This window comes from Etheostoma spectabile, chromosome 16 (assembly GCF_008692095.1).
Source record: "Etheostoma spectabile isolate EspeVRDwgs_2016 chromosome 16, UIUC_Espe_1.0, whole genome shotgun sequence".
Classification (NCBI taxonomy): Eukaryota; Metazoa; Chordata; class Actinopteri; order Perciformes; family Percidae; genus Etheostoma; species Etheostoma spectabile.
In genome coordinates, this window is record NC_045748.1 from 28,227,063 (window position 1) to 28,252,359 (window position 25,297).

General features: G+C 39.8%; 1 protein-coding gene across 1 annotated transcript; it reads right to left on the reverse strand.

Moving 5' to 3' along the window:
• Positions 1-6,654: 6,654 nt before the first annotated feature.
• Positions 6,655-13,311, reverse strand: LOC116704754 (zinc fingers and homeoboxes protein 1-like; the record flags this gene model as incomplete). The annotated part of the gene is given in 5 exon segments (XM_032540357.1): positions 6,655-6,831; positions 8,058-8,321; positions 10,419-10,649; positions 10,651-11,409; positions 13,147-13,311. Coding segments are annotated over 5 exon segments (1,596 nt in total), but the record flags the coding sequence as incomplete, so codon positions are not given.
• Positions 13,312-25,297: the final 11,986 nt, after the last annotated feature.

The window sequence follows — 25,297 nt, forward strand, 5'->3', positions numbered from 1 at the left end:
TCGAAAAAATCATAATGTACGTCAAAAAAAATAAGTATTTAAAAACGAAAAAAAATAAGTATAGTAATCGAAAACATAGTAAATCGAAAAAAAACTGTACATCGAAAAAAAAACATAGTAAGTACATCGAAAAATCCTTTTAGACAAAACAAAAAAAATCATGACCTCGAAAAAAGTCTAGACCATCGAAAAAAGTCAATATAGAACCCCAAAAAAGTTAGTATAGTACATCGAAAAAAGTCATAGATAGTACATCGAAAAAAGTCTAGTATATACATGAAAAAAATCTGTATATCTGAAAAAAAATCCCGTTGTACATCGAAAAAGTATAGTACATCGAAAAAAAATCAATATGTAAAATCGAAAAATCATGTAATCGAAAAAGAAGTTAGTAATAAAAAAATATAGTACTCGAAAAAATCAGTACTCGAAAAGTCATAGTATGTCTCGAAAAAGTCAAGTAGAACCTCGAAAAAAGTCATAGTACATCGAAAAAACATAGACATCAAAAAAGTCAAGTATAGACTCGAAAAAAAACTAGTATAGTCTTGAAAAAAGGTTAGTAGTTTTTGAAAAAAAACAAATATTACATCGAAAAAAATAGTACCGAAAAAAAATATAGTCTCAAAAAAACAAGTACATGAAAAAATCTAGTCAACGAAAAAAATCATAGTACTCGAAAAAATTTGAATACGTCAAAAAAAGTATAGTACTCGAAAAAAATCTAGTATGACGTGAAAAAATCTAGATGTCCTCGAAAAAAAAATTAAATACATCGAAAAAAAAAATTAGTTGCCAAAACGAAAAAAGTCTAGTAAGTCACGAAAAAAAATCATAGTCACGAAAAATTTAAGATAACATCGAAAAAGCATATACATCGAAAAAGTATAGTTAGTAAATGAAAAAGTCTAGTACTCGAAAAAAAGTCATAGTACTCGAAAAAATCATAGTAGGACATCGAAAAATCATAGTACATCGAAAAAAAAATCTATAATCGAAAAAGTCATAGAGTAAAGTGAAAAGATAGTACTCGAAAAAAAAAAACATAGTACACGAAAAAAATCATAGTAAGACACGAAAAATCATAGTACACAAAAAAGTCATAACATCGAAAAAAACATGTATAGTACTCGAAAAAAACATTAGGAGTTGAAAGTCATAGTATAGTACGTAAAAAAAGTCAAGATAGTACATCGAAAAAAAAGTCATAGACATCGAAAAAAAAAAAAAATCATAGTAAATCGAAAAAAAACAAATATATACTCGAAAAAAATTTTAGTCTCAAAAAAAAAATCTAGAATAAAAAAAATCAATATGAAGTAAAAAAACAAATTAGACATCGAAAAAAGTCTGTATAGTAATCGAAAAAGTCTAGTAAACGAAAAAGTTAGTAAGTAATCAAAAAAATCTAGTATGTATTTGAAAAAAGCTTATAGTACGTCGAAAAAATCCTGATATACATCGAAAAAAATAGTATGAATCGAAAAAAGTCTATATAGTAAAACCAAAAAAAACCATAGTATATAAAAAGAAAAAAAATCATAGTATATACGTTTTAAAAAAAATAAGTACAACCAAAAAAAAACCTAAATAATTTTAAACGAAAAAATCTAGTATGTAAAAACGAAAAAAAGTCGATAGTACTCGAAAAAATCAAGTACATCGAAAAAAAAAGTCATATAAAGTAATCGAAAAATCTAGTTAAATACTGAAAAAAGTCATAGTAATTTCGCGAAAAAAATCAAAGCATCGAAAAAGTATGTATGTACTCGAAAAAGTCTAGTATTACAGGAAAAAATCATGTACTCGAAAAAAGTCTAGTATATACTCAAAAAAAAAAAATCAAAGTATGTAATCGAAAAAAATCAAAATAGTTCGAAAAAAGTATGTAATAATCGAAAAAAGGGCAAGATTAAACGAAAAAATCTAGTATGTCTCAAAAAAAAAACTAGTAAAAGAAAAAAAATCAAATATAGTACATCGAAAAAAATCTATATAGTACGTCGAAAAAAATCATAGACATCGAAAAAATTTAAGTTAGATCGAAAAAAAAAAAACTAGTACACGAAAAAAGTCTAGATGTACATCGAAAAAAATCATGGACATCGAAAAAAGTTAGTTAAAATCGAAAAAAAACTAGATTACATCGAAAAAATCTATATATCATCGAAAAGTATAGATGTAAACAAAAAAATCAAATACTCAAAAAAAACTGAATACATCAAAAAAATTTAGTAAGTACTCAAAAAATCCCTTATATCTCAAAAAGCATAGATTACACAAAAAGTCATAGTAAAAGAAAAAAAATCTAGACATCGAAAAAAAATGTATAGTACTTTAAAAAGTCATAGCTCAAAAAAGTCCGTTTGCATCGAAAAAAACAAGATAGTACACAAAAAAAAAACATAGTACATCGAAAAAAAATCATAGTACACAAAAAAAAAAAGTATAGACATGAAAAAAGTATATATGTACATCGAAAAAAATCATAGTATATAATCAAAAAGCAAATAAATAATCGAAAAAAAATCTAGTAAGTCTCGAAAAAAAGTCAGAAAAAAAAAAGTCTAGTAAGAAATCCAAAAAAACATAGTACATCGAAAAAAAATCTATAAGTAAATAAAAAAATCAAGTAATCGAAAAAAGTCATAGTAAAAACCCAAAAAAAAAACATATATACATCGAAAAAATCATATATTACTCGAAAAAAAACAAATACATCGAAAAAAGTCATAGTAATCAAAAATCATAGTTAGACTCGAAAAAAAAGTATGTACGTTGAAAAAAATCCTAGATATTTGAAAAAAGTCATATTTTGTACATCAAAAAAAAAATCAAGTACATCGAAAAAAAGTATATACATCGAAAAAGCTAATTAGTAATCAAAAAAATCTAGTACATCGAAAAAAGTCAAGTACTCGAAAAAACATTTTTTAGTAGTCGAAAAAAAAATCATGTCATCAAAAAAATCAAATATCAGGAAAAAAATCAGTTAAATACAGAAAAAGTCATAGTACATGAAAAAAAAATCAAAAAGTACAAACGAAAAAATTGTATAACATCGAAAAAAAATCAAGAAAACGAAAAAAAAATAGTCATGAAAAAACATTAAGAAATAAAAAAATCAAGACACGAAAAAAAAAACCAAAAAAATCATTTAATCGAAAAAAAAAAAAAAACCCCAAAAAAAAACAACAAAAAAAAAAAAAAAAAAAAAAAGAAAAAAAAAAACAAAAAAAAAAAAAAAAAAAAAAAAAAAAAAAAAAAAAAAAAAAAAAAAAAAAAAAAAAAAAAAAAAAAGGAAAAAAAAAAAAAAAAAAAAAAACAAAAAAACAAAAAAAAAAACCCCAAAAAAAAAAAAAAGACACAAAAAAAAAAAAAAAAAAAAAAAAAAAAAAAATAAAAAAAAAAAAAAAAAAAAACAAAAAAAAAAACAAAAAAAAAAAACAAAAAAAAAAAAAAAAAAAAAAAAAAAAAAAAAAAACAAAAAAAAAAAAAAAAAAAAAAAAAAAAAGTCTGTTGACATCAAAAAAGTTGTAATACACGAAAAAAAAAAAGATAGCATCAAAAATAAGTTTATCGAAAAAGTCAAATATTAGTGAAAAAAAGCAAAAAGTAATCGAAAAAAAATTATACATCGAAAAAAGTCATAGTAAAGTACATCGAAAAGTCAGAAAACATCGAAAAAAAATCATAGTAAAGAAAAAAAACCTAGTACTCGAAAAATTAGTATGTACTGAAAAAAGTATAGATATAAGTGAAAAAAAATAGTATATACATCGAAAAAAGTCATAGTACATCGAAAAACTTATAGTACTCGAAAAAAGTAAGTATAGTCTCGAAAAAAAAATCATGTACATCGAAAAAAAGTAAATACATCGAAAAAAATCTAGTAAGTAAAAGAAAAAGTCAATAACGAAAAAAGTCATGTTGTCGTGAAAAAAACTAGATAGTAATCGAAAAAAGTCATAGAAGTACTCAAAAAAAGCAATAGTACTCGAAAAAAACTATAATCCGAAAAAAGTCATAGTAATCGCAAAAAAGCATAGTATAGTAAATCAAAAAAAAACAATATGTACATCGAAAAAAATCAAAAAACGAAAAAATATAGTTTGTACTTGAAAAAAAATCCAAAATACACGAAAAAAAAAAAGTAAGTACTGAAAAAAAAAAAAAAGTCATAAAATTCAAAAAAAAAAGTCCTGGGAAGACATCAAAAAAATCCTATTGGCCGAAGTCAATTAGCCCCCCAAAGAGTAATCCCGAAAAAACAGTTTTAAAAAAATCAAAAAACCAGTAAAAAAAATTTTTTAAAATATAGTAATTTTTTAACAAAAAACAATAAAAAAAAACTATTTGCTCAGTTTCTTTCTGCTAAAAACGTAGGGGGAGTTTAGATCATCTCGACCCCGGCGTAGGTGAAAAATTTTAATTCATTTGGGGTGTTTGGTACGTCCCAATCTTGGACCGGCTGTATGGGTACTTTAGTTTGTATCGAGGGGGATTTGGGACCCCTTAGATCCCTCGGTCTAGGTTAGGCGAGTCTAATTCCCCCTTTTTGTCATCAAAAACCTTTTGTTTTAAAATCCCTTTTTCGCTGTTGCGCCCTCCCCCTCCCCCCCCCTCCTTCCCCCCTCCTCCCCCTGGGCCCCGTCCCCCCCTTCCCCTCTCTTGGGCCCCCTTCGGTGAAAACTCCCCCCCCCCCCCCAAGGGGGCAAAAAGTTTTTAGCCGGGACTTTTTGCCCATCCTCCACCCTTCCCAGGGTCCTTTTTGGGGGTTAGGGCCTTAAGATTCCCACTTCACCCGAGGGGAGGGGGGGGGGTCCCAAACCCCTCGGAAAAACCGGATTTGGCCGCCCCGATTTTCGGAATAGGGAAACCCCCCCCCTTCGGGGGTTCTCCCTTTTTAATGGACGATTTTTATTTTTTGTCTATGTTAATGTTAACTAGCATGTTAGTTAGCAGTATTAGCCTGTGCCTATGTTAATGTTAACTAGCATGTTAGATAGCAGTAATTAGCCTGTGCCTATGTTAATGTTAACTAGCATGTTAGATAGCAGTAATTAGCCTGTGCCTATGTTAATGTTAACTAGCATGTTAGTTAGCAGTAATAGTCTGTGTCTATGTTAATGTTAACTAGCATGTTAGTTAGCAGTAATTAGCCTGTGCCTATGTTAATGTTAACTAGCATGTTAGATAGCATAATTAGCCTGTGCCTATGTTAATGTTAACTAGCATGTTAGATAGCAGTATTAGCCTGTGCCTATGTTAATGTTAACTAGCATGTTAGTTAGCAGTAATTAGCCTGTGCCTATGTTAATGTTAACTAGCATGTTAGTTAGCAGTAATTAGCCTGTGCCTATGTTAATGTTAACTAGCATGTTAGTTAGCAGTAATTAGCCTGTACCTATGTTAATGTTAACTAGCATGTTAGTTAGCAGTAATTAGCCTGTGCCTATGTTAATGTTAACTAGCATGTTAGTTAGCAGTAATTAGCCTGTGCCTATGTTAATGTTAACTAGCATGTTAGTTAGCAGTAATTAGCCTGTGCCTATGTTAATGTTAACTAGCATGTTAGTTAGCAGTAATTAGCCTGTGCCTATGTTAATGTTAACTAGCATGTTAGATAGCAGTAATTAGCCTGTGCCTATGTTAATGTTAACTAGCATGTTAGATAGCAGTAATTAGCCTGTGCCTATGTTAATGTTAACTAGCATGTTAGATAGCAGTAATTAGCCTGTGCCTATGTTAATGTTAACTAGCATGTTAGATAGCAGTAATTAGCCTGTGCCTATGTTAATGTTAACTAGCATGTTAGATAGCAGTAATTAGCCTGTGCCTATGTTAATGTTAACTAGCATGTTAGATAGCAGTAATTAGCCTGTGCCTATGGTAATGTTAACTAGCATGTTAGTTAGCAGTAATTACCCTGTTCCTATGTTAGTGTTAACTAGCATGCTAGTTAGCAGTAATTAGCCTGTGCCTATGTTAACTAGCATGTTAGCAGTAATTAGCCTGTGCCTATGTTAATGTTAACTAGCATGTTAGTAAGCAGTAATATTTTCATTGTCTATTTCTTGCCTTGTATTTCTTTCGTGCTTAGTTGTTTGTGTGTTATTGTTTTGTTTTTTGCTGTTGCTGCTATGCTGCTACTGTAACGACAGAATTTCCCCGTCGTGGGATAAATAAAGTATAATCTAATCTAATCTAATTACTCTGTGCCTATGTTAATGTTAACTAGCATGCTAGTTAGCAGTAGTTAGCCTGTGCCTATGTTACTGTTAACTAGCATGTTAGTTAGCAGTAATTAGCCTGTGTCTATGTTACTGTTAACTAGCATGCTAGTTAGCAGTAGTTAGCCTGTGCCTATGTTACTGTTAACTAGCATGTTAGTTAGCAGTAATTAGCCTGTGTCTATGTTAGTGTTAACTAGCATGTTAGTTAGCAGTAATTAGCCTGTGCCTATGTTACTGTTAACTACCATGTTAGTTAGCAGTAATTAGCCTGTGCCTGTGTTATCTCCTAACATATTCCTGCCTCTCCGTCTCTGCTGATTGGGAATGATTGAGATTTCTCTTGCACAGCTACCAGAAGACTTACAGCTTTCAGACAGGTTGCTCACGTCACATCGTATCTCCACTGTCTCCATGTCTTTCACTGTCTATGGGTGTAGCTAATAAACTCTCTGCAGAGACAGACCTTGATGGTGGTGGCGCCCCCCTGTGGCGAGCGCTTGCAGGGATACGGCCGGCGTGTCCTCCGGGACCAACCACGGAAACGCTTCCTGGACTTCTTCGGGGTCTTGGCTCCGCCGTTCAGCGCCTCGTCCACCTTAAAATACACAAATACATTCATTATATTATTATATTATATTTATTATACATCCAAGTAAGTAAGTCACAGTGCTCGAAAGATGTACAAAGGCTGAATTTCATTTCTCTATCTTACCCCTTAGAAAAGCAGAAATTAGGAATTATTGAGACTAAAATTAAAGGAATGGATGTTGATGATAATCACAGACTGGAATATGTCAACTTTTACTCAACACTATTTCAACAACACTTCCATTTGTTTTACAAGCTATAAAATTTAAAAAGAACACTGATATAGGACAACAAAAGGACAACATGAAGACAACATGAGGACAACATGAAGACAACGTGAGGACAACAAGAGGACAACACGAGGACAACATGAAGACAACATGAGGACAACACGAGGGCAACATGAAGACAACACAAGGGCAACATGAGGACAACACGAGGACAGCATGAGGACAGCATGGGGACAACACGAGGACAGCATGGGGACAACACGAGGGCAACATGAAGACAACATGAAGACAACATGAGGACAACACGAGGACAGCATGGGGACAACATGAGGGCAACACGAGCACAACACAAGGACAACAACATGAGGGCAACACGAGGACAACATTAAGATAACACAAGGACAACATGAGGACAACATTAAGATAACACAAGGACAACATGAGGACAACATTAAGATAACATGAGGACAACACAAGGACAACATGAGGGCAACACGAGGACAACACAAGGACAACAACATGAGGGCAACACGAGGACAACATTAAGATAACACAAGGACAACATGAGGACAACATTAAGATAACCTGAGGGCAACACAAGGGCAACACGAGATCAACATTAAGATAACACAAGGACAACATGAGGACAAAATGAGGACAGCATGAGAACAACACGAGGACAACATTAAGATAACACAAGGACAACATGAGGGCAACACGAGGACAACATTAAGATAACACAAGGACAACATGAGGACAAAATGAGGACAGCATGAGAACAACACGAGGACAACATTAAGATAACACAAGGACAACATGAAGACAACATGAGGACAGCATGAGAACAACACGAGGACAACATTAAGATAACATGAAGACAACACAAGGACAACAGCATGAGGACAGCATGGGGACAACATGAGGTTAACTTCAGCCAAGTGATTTTCTTGTTGATACTTGTCCCCAGGTTTTGAAGAACTTGGAGACAGGAAGGTGGTCTTACCTTGCCGCTCTGGTAGAGGTAGTACCACTTCAGGTTGCTGTTCTTGCAGGCGTAGCGCGTGTCTCCAAACCAGTTGACGATGTACGTCCTCGGCAGGCCGCTGTCCTCTGACATCCGGTCGTACTCCTCGGCCGTCGGCCACTGCGTGCGGACGAAGGCCTTCTTCAGGATGTGGAGCTGCTCCGGCGTCTTCTTCACGGCCTTCCTGCCGGAGGCCGGCGTGCTCTGCCGCTCCCGAGGCGAGGACGACAGCGCCGAGGACGCCTTCTGGGGGGTAAATAACACGTTAAAATCACCATTTCGTAGTATAACAATTCTTTGCTCAACGGTACAATATTTACTGATATCACAAAGTCTGCCACAAGACGATTTTAACTCAATTCGGCATCCTGCGACCAACACGAGAAGTAGACCCGTTTAATAATCAGTTCCATTTATATTAGAGCCCGACCGATAAAGGGGTTTTGAGGCCGATACAATAAGAATATTTGGTTATTTAAAAATCCGATATGCCAATATACTGTACAATATAGAGAACATCAAAATTTATTAAAGTTCTGATAAATACAATGTAGAAAAATACAACCTTGAGATATGAAACTTAAACAAAAACACATTTTCAACAAAGATAATCAGTGTTGCCAACAGGGACGTTGTAGAGCGTCCTCTGGTGGACAGACTATGCAACGCCATCACTAACAGGGACGTTGTAGAGCGTCCTCTGGTGGACAGACTATGCAACGCCATCACTAACAGGGACGTTGTAGAGCGTCCTCTGGTGGACAGACTATGCAACGCCATCACTAACAGGGACGTTGTAGAGCGTCCTCTGGTGGACAGACTACGCAACGCCATCACTAACAGGGACGTTGTAGAGCGTCCTCTGTTGGACAGACTACGCAACGCCATCACCAACAGGGACGTTGTAGAGCGTCCTCTGATGGACAGACTATGCAACGCCATCACCAACAGGGACGTTGTAGAGCGTCCTCTGGGGGACAGACTAAGCAACGCCATCACTAACAGGGACGTTGTAGAGCGTCCTCTGGTGGACAGACTATACAACGCCATCACTAACAGGGACGTTGTAGAGCGTCCTCTGGTGGACAGACTATGCAACGCCATCACTAACAGGGACGTTGTTAGAGCGTCCTCTGGTGGACAGACTATGCAACGCCATCACTAACAGGGACGTTGTAGAGCGTCCTCTGGTGGACAGACTATGCAACGCCATCACTAACGGGACTTTGTAGAGCGTCCTCTGGTGGACAGACTATGCAACGCCATCAACTAACAGGGACGTTGTAGAGCGTCCTCTGGTGGACAGACTATGCAACGCCATCACCAACAGGACGTGTAGAGCGTCCTCTGGTGGACAGACTATGCAACGCCATCACTAACAGGGACGATGTAGAGCGTCCTCTGGGGACAGACTATGCAACGCCATCACTAACAGGGACGGTTGTAGAGCGTCCTCTGGTGGACAGACTATGCAACGCCATCAAACCAACAGGGACGATGTAAGGCGTCCTCTGGTGGACAGACTATGCAAAGCCATCACCAAAAGGGACGTTGTAGAGCGTCCTCTGGTGGACAGACTATGCAACGCCATCAAACCAAAGGGACGTTGTAAAAGCGTCCTCTGGTGGACAGACTATGCAACGCCATCACTAACAGGGACGTTATAGAGCGTCCTCTGGTGGACAGACTATGCAAAGCCATCACTAACAGGGACATTGTAGAGCGTCCTCTGGTGGACAGACTATGCAACGCCATCACCAACAGGGACGTTTGTAGAGCGTCCTCTGGTGGACAGACTATGCAACGCCATCACTAACAGGGACGTTAAGAGCGCTCCTCTGGTGGACAGACTATGCACCATCACTAACAGGGACGTTGTAGAGCGTCCTCTGGTGGACAGACTATGCAACGCCATCACTAAACAGGGACGTTTAGAGCGTCCTCTGGGGGACAGACTATGCAAACGCGATCACTAACAGGGACGTTGTAGAGCGTCCTCTGGTGGACAGCCTATGCAACGCCATCACTAACAGGACGTTGTAGAGCGTCCTGGTGGACAGACTATGCAACGCCATCACTAACAGGGACAGTGTAGAGCGTCCTCTGGTGGACAGACTATGCAACGCCATCACCAACAGGGACGTTGTAGAGCGTCCTCTGGTGGACAGACTATGCAACGCCATTTTAAATGCCGATACCGATAGATCTGGAAACCGGAGACGGGATCCATTTTGTCTAGAAACACTTTGTTGTTGCTTGCAGAGACAGAGACATATAGACCAGAAAGAGGGAAATCCAACATACCCCCCCCTCCTTTCAGATTGAAAAACCGCCTACCGCTTTCGTCTTCTCCCCGTCCCCCTCGTCCCCCCCGTCCCCCTCGTCCTTGTCGGACTGCGCCGCCGTGAGCATCTTCCTCCTCTCGGTGAACCAGGCGTCCACCTCCCGCCGCGTCAGCTTGGTCTTGGCGCGCAGCCGGCTCAGCTCCTCGTCCGCCGGCGTGTCCGATCTCTGGAAGCTGGCCTCCAGGACCAGCAGCTGCTCCGGCGTCTTCTCCTTGAACTTCTGCGGCGGTGAAGTCGGGGAAGGCGTTGCCGGAACTTCACCCGCGGTCGCTGGCGGCGCCCGGCGGGGCGGCGGCGGACGTCGGCGAGCCGTCGCTGGCGTCGTCGCTGGAGTCAATGACGACCAATGGCGGAGGCGGCGCGTCGTTGGCGTGGCGGCGTCGTTGCCGGGGCCGGTCCGTGATCCCCGCGCTCCGCCCGGCGCTTCGCCCGGCGCCTTGGCGGGCGTAGCGCCGGGGCGGCGTCTCGCCCGCGACGTGGTGGTCCTTGGAGTTCCTCTGGTTGTAGCGCGTGTCGCTGAACCACTTCTTGATGGCCCGTTTGGAGAGCTTGGTGACCTGCATGAGCCGCGAGATCTCCGCCTCCGTGGCGAACTGCCGGCGGCCGTAGCTCGCCTTCAGCTCCGCCAGCTGCTCCTTGGACTTCTTCGGCTTGGCGGCGGCGGCGGCCGACGACGCGTCCGCGCCGAGCGCCGCGCCGGCCGACATCTCCGTCTTGGATTCCGACGTGGACGGCTCGGCGGCTTTGGGCTGGTTGCCGGGGACGCCGGCGACCGTGAGCGTGATGGGCGAGGCGACCGGCACGGCGCTGTTGCTGCCGGCGACCTGCGTGAGCACGAGGCCCGGCTGGCCCACGATCTGGCAGGTCTGGAAGATGGACTGCAGGCCGTTGGCGGCGGCGGCGGCGATGTTGGCCGGGATGACGGTGATGGTCTGGGGGACGGTCTGCACCGTGCCGTTGAACTTCTTCCTCCTCGCCTCCTCCACCTGCGGAGAGGAGGAGGAATTTAAGGCCGTGTTTAAATACCATGTGACCTGCTCCTTTCCTCTATGTGTGACGCTAAAAATAATGTATTGAAATTTAATATAATATTTATAAATATTTATTTATAAATATTTTTAATTTATTTAAATAATTTAAATACATTTAAATAAATTATATATAATATATAATTTATATAAAATATATTAAATACATTTATATTATTTATTTATGGTAATAATTTATTCTTCAACATTTTAAAAATTGAATTATTCTGTTCTATTTAAATTGTAACTGGTGCGCTGTCTTGGCCAGGGCCCTGTGTGTGTAACAAGCACAGTGTGTGTTTGTGGTTGTTTGTTGTGGTTGTTTGTTGTGGTTGTGTGTGTTTGTGGTTGTTTGTTGTGGTTGTGTGTGTTTGTGGTTGTTTGTTGTGGTTGTGTGTGTTTGTGGTTGTTTGTTGTGGTTGTGTGTGTGTTTGTGGTTGTTTGTTGTGGTGGTTGTTGTGTTTGTGGTTTGTGTTGTGTTGTGGTTGTTGTGTTTGGTGTGTGTTTGTTGTGTTTGTGGTTGTTGTGTTTGTGGTTGTTTGTTGTGGTTGTGTTTGTTGTGGTTGTGTGTGTTTGTGGTTTTTGTGTGTGTTTGTGGTTGTTGTGTTTGTGGTTGTTTGTTGGGTTGTTGTGGTTGTTTGTTGTGGTTGTTTGTTGTGGTTGTGGTTGTTTGTTGTGGTTGTTTGTTGTGGTTGTGTGTGTTTGTGGTTGTTTGTTGTGTTTGTGGTTGTTTGTTGTGGTTGTTTGTTGGTCAACGCATGTTGCATACGCTACGTTGAATAAAACACCCAATATGAATGAACGTAGTGATCGGATCCTGAGCCTTTTATGAAGCCATCTGTGGGGTTTTTTAGGCAGTTTGATTGAAAGAAAACCTATTTTCTGATATAGAAAGTTTGAAAAAAAAACGTCAAATTTGACCCGAGGACGACGGGAGGGTTAAGACATTTTAAGGAAAACCCGGGTGTGACCTGCAGCCTAAAGCCGGCCGGGATGGGATGTGATTAGATGGATTAGACAATACTTTATTTACCCCACAAAAGGGGAAATTCCCCTGTTACAGCAGCAGATTTCTACAGTAGAAAACCAGCAAACCAACAAGCAAAAAAAAACAGGCTGACAACAGATAAGGTGCAAAAATGACTGAATGAATGTAAAGTGGCATTATATAAAAGGTATTGTTAAGTAACGTTACGTGGCCATAGTACATAAATATTGCAGTGTACGTGAACAAGTGACATGTAATTAAATAACATAGCAAAAGTAAGTAACAATAGTAAATTTATCAATTTTAATCTTTTATTTAATTGACACTGTTCATTGATCCCCAGTGGGGAAATTACAATTTACACGGTGTTTGTTAGTAATCATTACACACAGGTCGGACATACACACACATGCTCTGGACCTATTCATGCACAAATGGAGAGAGTGGGGGGGCTGCCAGGGGGACCGCACCCTTACGGGTTTTGGGGGGGTTTGGGGCCTTCCAAGAGCACCGGCAGTGCCCCGGGGGTGGAGGGCACCCCCTCCCGCAAAACCCTCCCCAGCCGACTTTTTAGTGTAGATCGATACAATTTCATTTATTTATATCAATTGAATTAATTAATTAAATTGAATTGGGCCCCATGGGGAACTGAGTCAACCATTGGGATAGGGAAAATGTGTGAGCGGGCGTGAGGGTGGAGCACCGACCTCCTCGGGCGTCCAGCTGACTCCGTGCTTCAGCCTCTGGGCGGAGAACCACACCTTGATCTGCTCCTCGCTGAACTTGGTCTGCGAGGCGAGGCCCATGATCTCCGACACCGAGGGATACGAAACCTGCCGGGGCACAGGAATCCACACGTTAGACACAGGAAACCCCGTTTACCACAGAATCACACGATTAGACACAGGAATCCACAGTTGTTAGCACAGGAATCACACGTTTTATACCGGAATCACGTTAGATACAGGAATCACACGTTACACACGGATTAACACGGGATCCCGTAGACCCCGTGAATCACTCGTCGACACGGATCCTTTGTCGGACCACGGGAATCACTGTCGGCACGGGGAAACACTCCGGACACGGGAATCACTCGTTGGACACGGGAATCACTCTCGGACACGGAATCACCACGTCGGACACGGGAATCACACGTTTGGACACGGGAATCACTCGTCGGACACGGAATCACTCGTCGGACACGGAATCAAGTCGGACACGGGAATCACACGTCGGACCGGGAATCACCGTCGGACACGGGAACCACTCGGACACGGAATCACTCTCACACGGAATCACACGTCGGACACGGGAATCACACGTCGGACACGGGAATCACACGTCGGACACGGGAATCACTGTCGAACGGGAAAAAACACGTCGGACACGGGAATCACACGTCGGACACGGGAATCACTCGTCGGACACGGGAATCACTCGTCGGACACGGGAATCACTCGTCGGACACGGGAATCACTCGTCGGACACGGGAATCACTCGTCAGACACGGGAATCACACGTCAGACACGGGAATCACTCGTCAGCCCCGGGAATCCCCGTCAGACAGGAATCACTCGTCAAAACCGGAATCAACGTCAGACAACGGAATCAACTCGTCAGACACGGGAATCACTCGTCAGACACGGGAATCACTCGTCAGACACGGGAATCACTCGTCAGACACGGGAATCACTCGTTAGACACGGGAATCACTCGTCAGACACGGGAATCACACGTCGGAAGGAAACCTCGTTAGACACGGGAATCACTCGTCAGACACGGGAATCACTCGTTAGACACGGGAATCACTCGTTAGACACGGGAATCACACGTCGGACACAGGAATCACTCGTTAGACACGGGAATCACACGTTAGACACGGGAATCACACGTCAGACACAGGAATTAGACGAAGGAATCACACGTTAGACACAGGAATCACTTGTGTCACGATGTCACCCAGATGTCACCCAGATATTACCCAGATGTCACCCAGATGCCAACCAGATGCCAACCAGATGTCCACCAGATGCCAACCAGATGTCCCCCAGATATAACCCAGATGTCCCCCAGATATCACCCAGATGTCCCCCAGATATCACCCAGATGTCACCCAGATGTCCCCCAGATGCCACCCACATATAATCCCAGATGTGACCCAGTGCCCCCCAGATATATTCCCAGATGTCACCCAGACACGGGAATCACTCGTCAGACACGGGAACAACGTCGGACACGGGAATCACTCGTCAGAACACGGGAATCCCCTCGTCAGACACGGGAATCACTCGTCAACAACGGGAATCACACTCAGACCAGGAATCACGTCAGACACGGAATCAACTCTCAGACCGGGAATCACACGTCAGACAAGGAAAACCCTCGTCAGACACGGGAATCACACGTCAGACAAGGAATCACACGTCAACAAGGGAATTACATGTTAGACACCGGGAATCACTGTCAGAAAACCCGGGATCACACGTCACACGGGAATCACACGTCAGACACGGAACAACGCAAAAAGGGAAAAACACTCCCAACACGGGGGAAACACCCGTTGACCCGGGGGAAACAAAACCTTTTAGACACGGAATCACCCTTTTGTCAAGGGGGGTTTTTCCAAACCCCCGATGTCCCCCCCAATTGGGCCCCAAAGTCTCCCAGAAAGTCCCCAGATGTCACCCCCGATTTTAAAAGATGTACCCCAATTATCCCCCCCCAATGCCCCAAAAAGATTTCCCCCGCTAACCCCAAAAATTCCCCCAGATATCACCCAAAAATTAAAACCCCAAAGTCCCAAACCCCGAGGTTTCCCCAGATGCCCCCCACATTATTCCCAAGATTCCCCCCGGGGCCCCCAACGTCCCCCCCAAAAATATCCCAAATGGTTTACCCCAATTTTTGCCCCGATATTTTCCCCAAGGGGTTCCCAACCCAAAATGTGCCCAATAATCCCCAGTCCCCCCCGATGTCCCCCAAAGTCCCCATTGTTGTTTCCTAAGTTTTGCTTACCGTTTTAGGCGCTGACCGGAAACAAAGTTTTTTTTGTCCCTTTTGGGGGTTTTTTTGGGTGGGAAATTTGATTTGGGGGGAAACAAGGGTTTCGTCTGGAAAACATTCGGGTTCTCAGGCGCCGAAACAGAAAACCCGGGCCGGGTCCCCGGGGGGCCGGCCAAAACCTCCTCCCCCCACCTAAAACCCCCCTCCACCAAACCCCCTCCTTTTTCCCCCACCTTTTTTCTGCAGGGGCCCTTGGAGCGTGACCCCCGATGCCCCGGCGGGGGGCGGGGGGGTTGGCCTGCCCCCCCGGCCCCGGGCCACCGGGGGGGGGGGGGGGGGGGGGGGGGCGGGGGGGGGCCGGGGGGACCCCGGGCGGGCCGGCTCCCCGTCCCCCCCTCCCCCTCCTCGCGCTCTCCCCCTTTGGGTTGGTCGGGCCCGGGGGCCCCAAAACTTGTTTCGCGGTTTAAAAAAAAACTTGGGGGCTGGGCCGGGTCCTGGGCCTTTTGGGTGGGGGTTTTTTTGTGAGGGGAAAGCCCGGGGGACGTGTCCCCCGGGGTCGGCGGCCCTCCATCTTTAAAGAAGTTTGGGGTGAAAGGTTTGGGGCGTTTACCCTTGTGGGGGATTGTTTTTTCGTTTGTTCCCGTTTTCAGCGTCGGGCCGCGGGTGAAGGTGTCCTCGCCCGGGGTTGGGGGACCGGGGGGTTTTTGGGGCAGGAAACGGGGGGTCCGTTAACTGGACGGAGGAGGGAGGGGGGGGTTAACAGGGGGTTCCCCCCCCGGGGGTTAACACAACACACAACACCCCAAAACCCCACCCCACACACGGGAAAAGGGGGGGAAAACCCCCCGAGGGGCCACACCAAAACACACACCAAAACAGGGACCGGACCCCCACAACACACCCCCAAAAAGGGGACCCTAAAAACCCCCACAGGAAACAAACGGTCCCCACACCACACCCCACAAAAGACCCCCCACACGGGGGCAGGGCACAAAACAACACAAACCCCAAACACACGCAAGGGGGAAAAACCCCCCACCCCGGGGAACACCCCCACAACACAACAACCCCAAAAGGGGGGAGACACAACCCCGACCCCAACCCGGGGGCACCCACACCCAGGGGGCAAACACACCCCCCAAGAGGGCCCCACACACACCCAAAACCCCCCACACAAAACCAAAAAGACCCCCCAAAGGAAAACGTATTTTTCCCCAAACCCCCCCCTTAAAAATTTTTTGGTGTGGTTATTTCCCCCCCCCCCCCCCCGGGAACCCTTGGTTTTGGTAGTCCCCCCCCCCCCCCCCCCCCTCTTGGTTAGGCCCCCCCCCCCCTACCCCCTTGGGTGGTGCCCCACTCAGGAGACGTTTTGGATGTGGGTTGGTGCGACGTCGGGGGGGGCAGGCGGCCAGTGCAGGTAACAGGGGAAAATGCGCCCTCGGGGAAGGATTACTTGACCGTAGCCCCCCTCCGCCCGGGTCTGGGCCAGGTCCCCCGGGCCCGGGTTGGCCCGTCTGGTTTGGCCCCATCCTCCCAAAAGACCCACCCACGGGGGGGGGGGGGGGCCACAAGTGGGAGTTACCCCCTGGGGGGGGGGGGGGGGCCCCCCAGACCTCTATAAAAGGGAATTTAAACCTTTTCCCAACTTCAAATTTTTTCCCCCAAAAGGAAAATTTTCAAAAACGTTTTATCTAAAAGGAGGGTGTGTTTGTTTTAGTGTGTGTTGTGTTTGTGTTTGGGGTTTCAGTGGGTTTTTGTGTTTAAGTGTGTGTGGGGGTGTGTGTGTGTTTAGTTTTGTGGTTTTTGGGTTTTATGTATGTGGGGTTATGTTGGTGTGTTCAAATATGTGCTGTTTCCCCTAGTGGTGTGTTTCGTGTGTGTTTTCAGTGTGGGTGGGCGTGGGGGGTTTAGGTGTTTTTGTGTTTTTGGTGGGTGTGGTTTTTAGTTGTGCGGTGTTTCAGTGGGTGTTTCAGTGTGCGTGCGCGTGTGTGTTTCAGTGGTTTTGTGGGGTTTCCAGGGGCTGTGTGTGTGTTGTGTTGTTGTGGTGTTTGGGTGGTTTGTGTGGGGTTTTTGGGTGTTTTGGGTTTTGTTGTGTTTTTTTTTCAGGGGGGGGGGTGATTTTTTTGGGGGTTTAAGGGGGGGTGGTTCGGGGTTTCGGGGGGGGGGGGGCCCGGGGGGTTTTAATGGGGGGTTTTTGGTGGGGGGGGGGTTTTTCAGTTTTAATTTTTCCAGGGGGGGGGAGAGGGGTTTTTTTTTGGTTTTTTAGGGGGGGTTCCTTGTTTTTTTTTGGGCCCCCCCCCCCAAAACCCCCCCCCCGTCCAAAAAGGGTCTCCCCCGCTTACTGGCCAGGACCCCCAGCCCGGGGGGACAAAAAAAGGGGGGAAAAGGGGGGGGACTTTCCCCCCACCTGGGGGGTTGGTGTTGTGTGGTGTGTGGCGGGGGGGGGTCGGAAGCGAGAGGGTCGATTTTTAAAAGATTTCAGTCAATTGTCTGCTGTGGCTCCATAAAAAGGAACCGTCCGCAAAAGTGTCCTCCCGTCTAAGATCAGGACAAGAGAGACAGGGACCAAAAACATCAGAAAAATGATAAAACATTGCAGAAAACAAAAACATCAAAAAATTGCAAAAAATGACAAAAACGCAGAAAAAAATTGAAAAAGAATTTGCAAAAAAGTAACAAAAACGTCGCGAAAAGTGTCGAGAAAAAGTGATAAAAACATCGCAAAAAGTGACAAAACATCGCGAAAAGAAAACATCGGAAAAAGTGATAAAAACATCGCAAAAGTGACAAAACATCGCGAAAAGAAAACATCGGAAAAAGTGATAAAAACATCGCAAAAAGTGACAAAAACATCGGAAAAAGTGACAAAAACGTCGGAAAAAGTGACAAAAACATCGCGAAACGTAACACAAACTTGAGGACGAGCGTCGGCGTGGACGTGTTAACGTTCAGATCCCGGCAGGTTTTCCTTCGGCGTGTAACATTTAACAACTTTAACATTTAACATCTTTAACGTTTAACATCTTTAACATTTAACAACTTTAATCTTTAACATCTTTAACATTTAACATCTTTAACGTTTAACATCTTTAACGTTTAACATCTTTAACATTTAACATTTAACATCTTTAACGTTTAACATCTTTAACATTTAACATCTTTAACATTTAACATCTTTAACATTTAACATCTTTAACACTTAACATCTTTAACATTTACATCTTTGTTTAACATCTTTTTCATTTAACATTTAACTCTTTTAAATTTAACACTTTAAAAACCTTAACCCTCTTTAACTTTACACTTTAAAATTTAAAATCTTTTAACGTTTTAAAATCTTTTGTTTTTAAAAATTTAACGTTTAAAAACTTCGTTTAACACTTTTAATTTAACATTTTTTCGTTAAATCTTTAACGTTTAAAAATCTTTAAAGTTTAAAAATCTTTAAACACTCTTTAACTTTAACACTTTTTTTAAAACCCTTTTAAGTTAAAAAATTTACACTTTAACGTTTTCCCTTTAAATCTTTAACGTTTTAACATTTAACATCTTTAACATTTAACTTTAACATCTTTAACATTTAACATCTTTAAAATTTTAAAATTTTTTAACATTACATCTTTAAATTTAACCTTTTAATTTTAAAATCTTAAAATTAACTCTTTAACATTTAACCCTTTAAAATTTCCCCCTTTTTAAAATTTACATTAACCTTTTTCATTTTTCCCCCTTTAAAACTTAAAATCTTTAACACTTAAAACTTTAACACTTAACCTCTTTAAACTAACATCTTTTTCACTTAAAAATCTTTAAATTTACATTTTTTTAAAATCTTTCGTTTAACTCTTTTAAAGTTTAACATTTCACTTTACGTTTTAAAATTAACCTAAAACTTTAACATTAAATCTTTAACATTTCCTCTTACCTTAACTCTTTAAAAATTTAAAATCTTTAACTTTTTAAAAACTTTAAAGTTTAACATCTTTAAAAATTTAAAATTTAAGTTTAACTTTAAGTTTACTCTTTAACACTTAAAAACTTTAAAATTTAAAATCTTACCGGTTTTAAAATCTTTAAAGTTTTTAAAAAAATCTTTAAGTTTTTCGTTAAAAAAACCTTTAAACATTTTAAAAAAATTTAACACTAAAATCTTTAAATTTACTCTTTAAAATTTAACATTAAAACCCTTTTAAACTTAACTCTTTAAATTTAACATCTTTAACATTTAACCTTTAACATTTACCTTTAATTTAAAAATCTTTAACACTTAAACCCTTTTAAAAAAACATTTAAAACCCTTTAAAAAATTTTAAAATCTTTTTAAATTTAAAACATCTTTAACGTTTTAAAAATTAAAAATTAAAATCTTAACATTTAACATCTTTTCATTTCTCTTTTCACTTAAAATCTTAAAATTTAAAATTTTAAATTTAAACCCCTTTAAAAATTTAACATCTTTAAAATTTTTCATCTTTAAAAATTTACACTTTAACATTAAATCTTTCATTTAACACTTTAACATTAACACTTTAAAAACTTAAAATCTTTAACTTTTAAAATTAACTCTTTAACTTTACCCTTTAAATCTTAATTTAACTTTTAAAACTTAAAATCTTTAAAAATTAACTTTAACTCTTTAAATTAACCTTTTTCTTAAAAATTTAACTCTTTACGTTTACTTTTACTCTTTAAAAAATTAAATCTTTCACTTTAAAATCTTTACATTTACTCTTTAACATTTAACACTTAACACTTTAAAACTTTAACTTTAAAATCTTTTCATTTAACTTTTTTCCACTTAACACTTTTAAAATTTAAACTTAAATTTAACACTTAAAATAACATCTTAACACTTAAACCCCTTTAAATTTCATCTTAAACTAACACTTAAACCCCTTACATCTTTAAAAACAAAATCTTTAAATTTAACATTTAACATTTAACACTTTAAAATTAAAATCTTTAAAACCTTACATCTTTTCAAAAAACCCCTTTAACTTAAAAAATTTAACATCTTTAAATTTACCATTTAACCTTTTTTTTAAAAACTTTTAAATTAAAATTTTAACTTTAAAATCTTTTAAAACCCCCTTAAAAACTTTAAACTAAAACTTTTAAATTTAACATCTTTAACATTTAAATCTTAAAAATTTAACCTTTAACATTTAATCTTTAAAAAAAAATCTTTTAAAATTTACTTTAAAATTAAAAACTTACTCTTTAACGTTACCCTTTAACTCAACATTTTTAACTTAACATTTAACACTTTTTGTTAAAAATTTAACATTCACTTTAACGTTTACCATTTTTAAAATCTTTTAAAATTCACTTTAACATAACACGTAAAAAGTTTAACATTTAACACTTTCTCTTTACGTTTAAAAATCTTTTCTTAAACCCCTTTAAAAGTTAACATCTTTAAAATTTGGTCAGGTTTTTTTCTGCCAAGACCGGGGCCATTCAAAAATAAAAAAAATAATAACTTTTTAATCCTCAAATTTTCCCTGTTTTTCCCATTCACACATTTCAACCCCTTCCACTTAAACCATTTCACCCTTTCCATTTTAAAACACTTACACCTTTACACATTTTCAACATTTTTACACACATTACCCATACACCATATACACCCAGGGCAGAACCAATTAAAAACAACTTGAGGGTCTGCAGAAAAACATTCCCTTCCCAAAAACACCCCACACCCCAAAGAAATACCAGAACACACAACAAACACAAAACCCCAGAAATACACAAACACCACACACACACCAGAAATACACAAAACACCCCCAAAACCCCACCACCAAACACAGAAAACTAAACCTCCACCACCAAAAACCCCACACAGTCTAGTCCAAACACCTCTCTGTCTGCTTCATGTTGAGAAACAACCCCAGAAGTAAAAAGAAAAGAAGAAGAAAAAGCTCCTCCTGGCTAACCCCTGGTAACGCTAGCAAGGACTAGCTAGCTGCCGCCCCTTACCACCCTTTTTAAAGGCTCGCCCCGAGGGCGGCCGTGAGTGGCGGGCCCGACTCCCGCTGCCCCGACCCGTGTTGAACCGGGGTCGGTGCCGTTTTGCCCCGATCTCGCGACGCCCAGTAGCTGCTCGGGGGTTCACCTGGGGCGGGTGTTGATGCGGTCTTCCCCTTTTCACCCAAAAAACCGCGCGCCCTTGCTTACCCCCCACGGGGCCCCCCGACGGCCGGGGGGAAAGAGCCCACACCGCCCTTGGGTCCGGGGTCCCTCCCGCCCCTTTCCCACCGCATCGTTGATTTAAAAATAGTTAAATAAAAAGAGTTAAAAAAGCCAGCGCTAGCTAACCGAATCTGACGATGGCCATTTTCGCTCCGCCGCTACAAGCGATCAACGGCCGAGAAGTACATCCGGTTGGAGCCCTTCAAAATAAAATATTAAACTAAAGTATTTTTGAATTAAAGTTTTCAGTGCTACGGAGTAAATAACTCTTGTTACGAGTGAAAAAGTACAAGTTAACATGCCAATTTGAGCTTTTGTTGTGTATCTACGCATCTTACCGTGTTTTATTTCTCGGTATATGTTATTAAATATCAAGTTATTTTCTTTTATCGGCTTCTTATGTGTCCTCACTGTGAAATTTAATTTTTTTTATAGCGTTTCCTCAACTCCTGTTTTTATTTTTTAGTGAATATATGTGTTAATTATTGTGTTATCCACATTGCTGTCTGTATTTTTCCATTAATTTAAAAAGAAGTGTTTTTTTGGTGTGTGCGACAATTCCCTCCGATTTATTTTGAAGGAATCCCTGTAAAGTGGAAACGACCGTGCGTGTGAAATGACGTCAGCTTGACACATTCGTTTGTACGTCATTGCGTCATGGAGTATGTTCTGTACTCTCACGCAGAAGCACCCTGTTCCCAGCGACCTGGTGTGTGTGTGTGTGTGTGTGTGTGTGTGTGTGTGTGTGTGTGTGTGTGTGTGTGTGCCGGGTCACAGCGACCTGATGAGGTTGTGTGTGTGTGTGCGTGCATGCGTGTGTGTGCCGGGTCACAGCGACCTGATGAGGTTGTGTGTGTGTACAACCTGATGAGGTTGTGTGTGTGTGTGTGTACGACCTGATGAGGTTGTGTGCGTGTATACGACCTGATGAGGTTGTGTGTGTGTGTGTGTGTGTTGTGTGTACGACCTGATGAGTGTTTTGTGTGTGTGTGTGTGTGTGTGTGTACGACCTGATGAGGTTGTGTGTGTGTGTGTACGACCTGATGAGGTTGTGCGTGCGCGTGTGTGTGTGTGCGTGTATACGACCTGATGAGTTGTGCGTGTGTGTACAACCTGATGAGGTTGTGCGTGCGTGTGTATGTATACGACCTGATGAGGTTATGTGTGTGTGTGTACGACCTGATGAGGTTGTGTGTGTGTGTGGGGTGTGTGTATACGACCTGATGAGGTTGTGCGCGTGTGTGGTGTGTGTACGACCTGATGAGGTTGTGTGTGTGTGTGTGTGTGTGTATGTGTACACCTGATGAGGTTGTGTGTGTGTGTGCGTGTGTGTGTACGACCTGATGAGGTTGTGTGTGTGTGTGCGTGTGTGTGTGTGTACAACCTGATGAGGTTGTGTGTGTGTGTACAACCTGATGTGTTTGTGTGTGTGTACGACCTGATGAGGTTGTGTGTGTGTGTGTGTGTGTGTGTGGTGTGTGTGTGTGTGTGCAAGACGTTACATCATTTTGTACTGTATAGAAGAAGTAAAAGTACTCACACGTCCTCATTGTAGTGGTACAATGAGGTAGTAGTACTTACTTATACTCTGGTGACTTACTTTGGCTTTATCATTTAATTACATATTATTCATATTATTTACTTAATTGCCCGACGCGAGGTCCAATCAGAAGACACAGACACGACCTTTAACCCTCCCGGTGTCTTCTGGTCTAATCCGACCCATTTCCAAAATAAATCCTATATCAGAAATTTGGGTTTCTTCCAAACAGATTGTCCCAAAAACAGTAACGAGGACGTTTCCCAACGACGCTGCTCACACGGTACATTAATCATCAGGTCGCCGCTTTCATAGGATTTGGGTGTTTTTTTTGTCAGTTTTATATCATTTGGAGAAAAATTTACCAATCTTTTTCTCTAAATATTTGACTTTTTTTCTCTAAATTTACAGATTTTTTTCTCCAAATATTTGACTTTTTTTCTCTAAATTTACAGATTTTTTTCTCTAAATTCACAGATTTTTTTCTCTAAATTCACAGATTTTTTTCTTAAAATATTTGACTTTTTTATCTAAATTTACAGATTTTTTTCTCTAAATTCACAGATTTTTTTCTCTAAATTTATAGATTTTTTCTCTAAATTTACAGATTTTTTCTCTAAATATTTGACTTTTTTCTCTAAATTTACAGATTTTTTTCAAAATATTTGACTTTTTTTCTCTAAATTTACAGATTTTTTTCTCAAAATATTTGACTTTTTTTCTCTAAATTTACAGATTTTTTTCTCAAAATATTTGACTTTTTTTCTCTAAATTCACAGATTTTTTCTCAAAATATTTGACTTTTTTCTCTAAATTTACAGATTTTTTCTCTAAATTTACAGATTTCTTCTCTAAATTTACAGATTTTTTTCTCTAAATTTACAGATTTTTTTTTCTGCTAATTCACAGATTTTTTCTTAAAATATTGACTTTTTTTCTCTAAATTTGCAGATTTTTTCTCTAAATTCACAGATTTTTCTCTAAATTTACAGATTTTTTTCTCTAAATTGACAGATTTTTTTCTCAAAATATTTGACTTTTTCCTCTAAATTCACGAGATTTTTTTCTCTAAATTTACAGATTTTTTTCTCTAAATTTACAGATTTTTTTCTCTAAATTTACAGATTTTTTTCTCAAAAATATTGACTTTTTCTCTCTAAATTCACAGATTTTTTTCTCTAAATTTACAGATTTCTTTCTCTAAATTTACAGATTTTTCTCAAATATTTGACCTTTTTTCTCTAAATTTTTGTCTGTCAGTTTTCTAGCATTTGGAGAAAAACTACTTCATAAAGACTTGTGTGTGACAAAAAAAAAGACAAATGTCAATGAAATGACAAAATGTAATTTTTCTTATTATATAATTATTATTATATATATATATCTATATTATTTCTATATATTATCTCATCTAATCTAAGAATTTGGGTTTCTTCCAAACGATTGTCCCAAAAACATACGAGGGCGTTTTCCCCAACGACGCTGCGCACACGTACATTAATCATCAGGTCGCCGCTTCATAGGATTTGGTGTGTTTTTTTTTGTCAGTTTTATATCATTTGGAGAAAATTTACCATCTTTTTTCTCTAAATATTTGACTTTTTTCTCTAATTTACAGATTGTTTTCCCCTCAAAATATTTGACTTTTTTTCTCTAAATTCACAGATTTTTTTCTCAAAATATTTGACTTTTTCTCTAAATTTACAGATTTTTTTCTCTAATTTACAGATTTCTTTCTCTAAATTTACAGATTTTTTCTCTAAATTTTACAGATTTTTTTTCTCAATTCACAGATTTTTTTCTTAAAATATTGATTTTTTTCTCTAAATTTGCAGATTTTTTCTCTAATTCACAGATTTTTTCTCTAAATTTACAGATTTTTTCTCTAAATTTACAGATTTTTTTCCTCAAAATATTTGACGTTTTTCTCTCTAAATTCCAGATTTTTTCTCTAAATTTACAGATTTTTTTCTCTAAATTTACAGATTTTTTTCTTAAATATTTGACTTTTTTTCTCTAAATTTACAGATTTTTTTCTCTAAATTCACAGATTTTTTTCTCTAAATTTACAGATTTCTTTCTCTAAATTTACAGATTTTTTCTCAAAATATTTGACT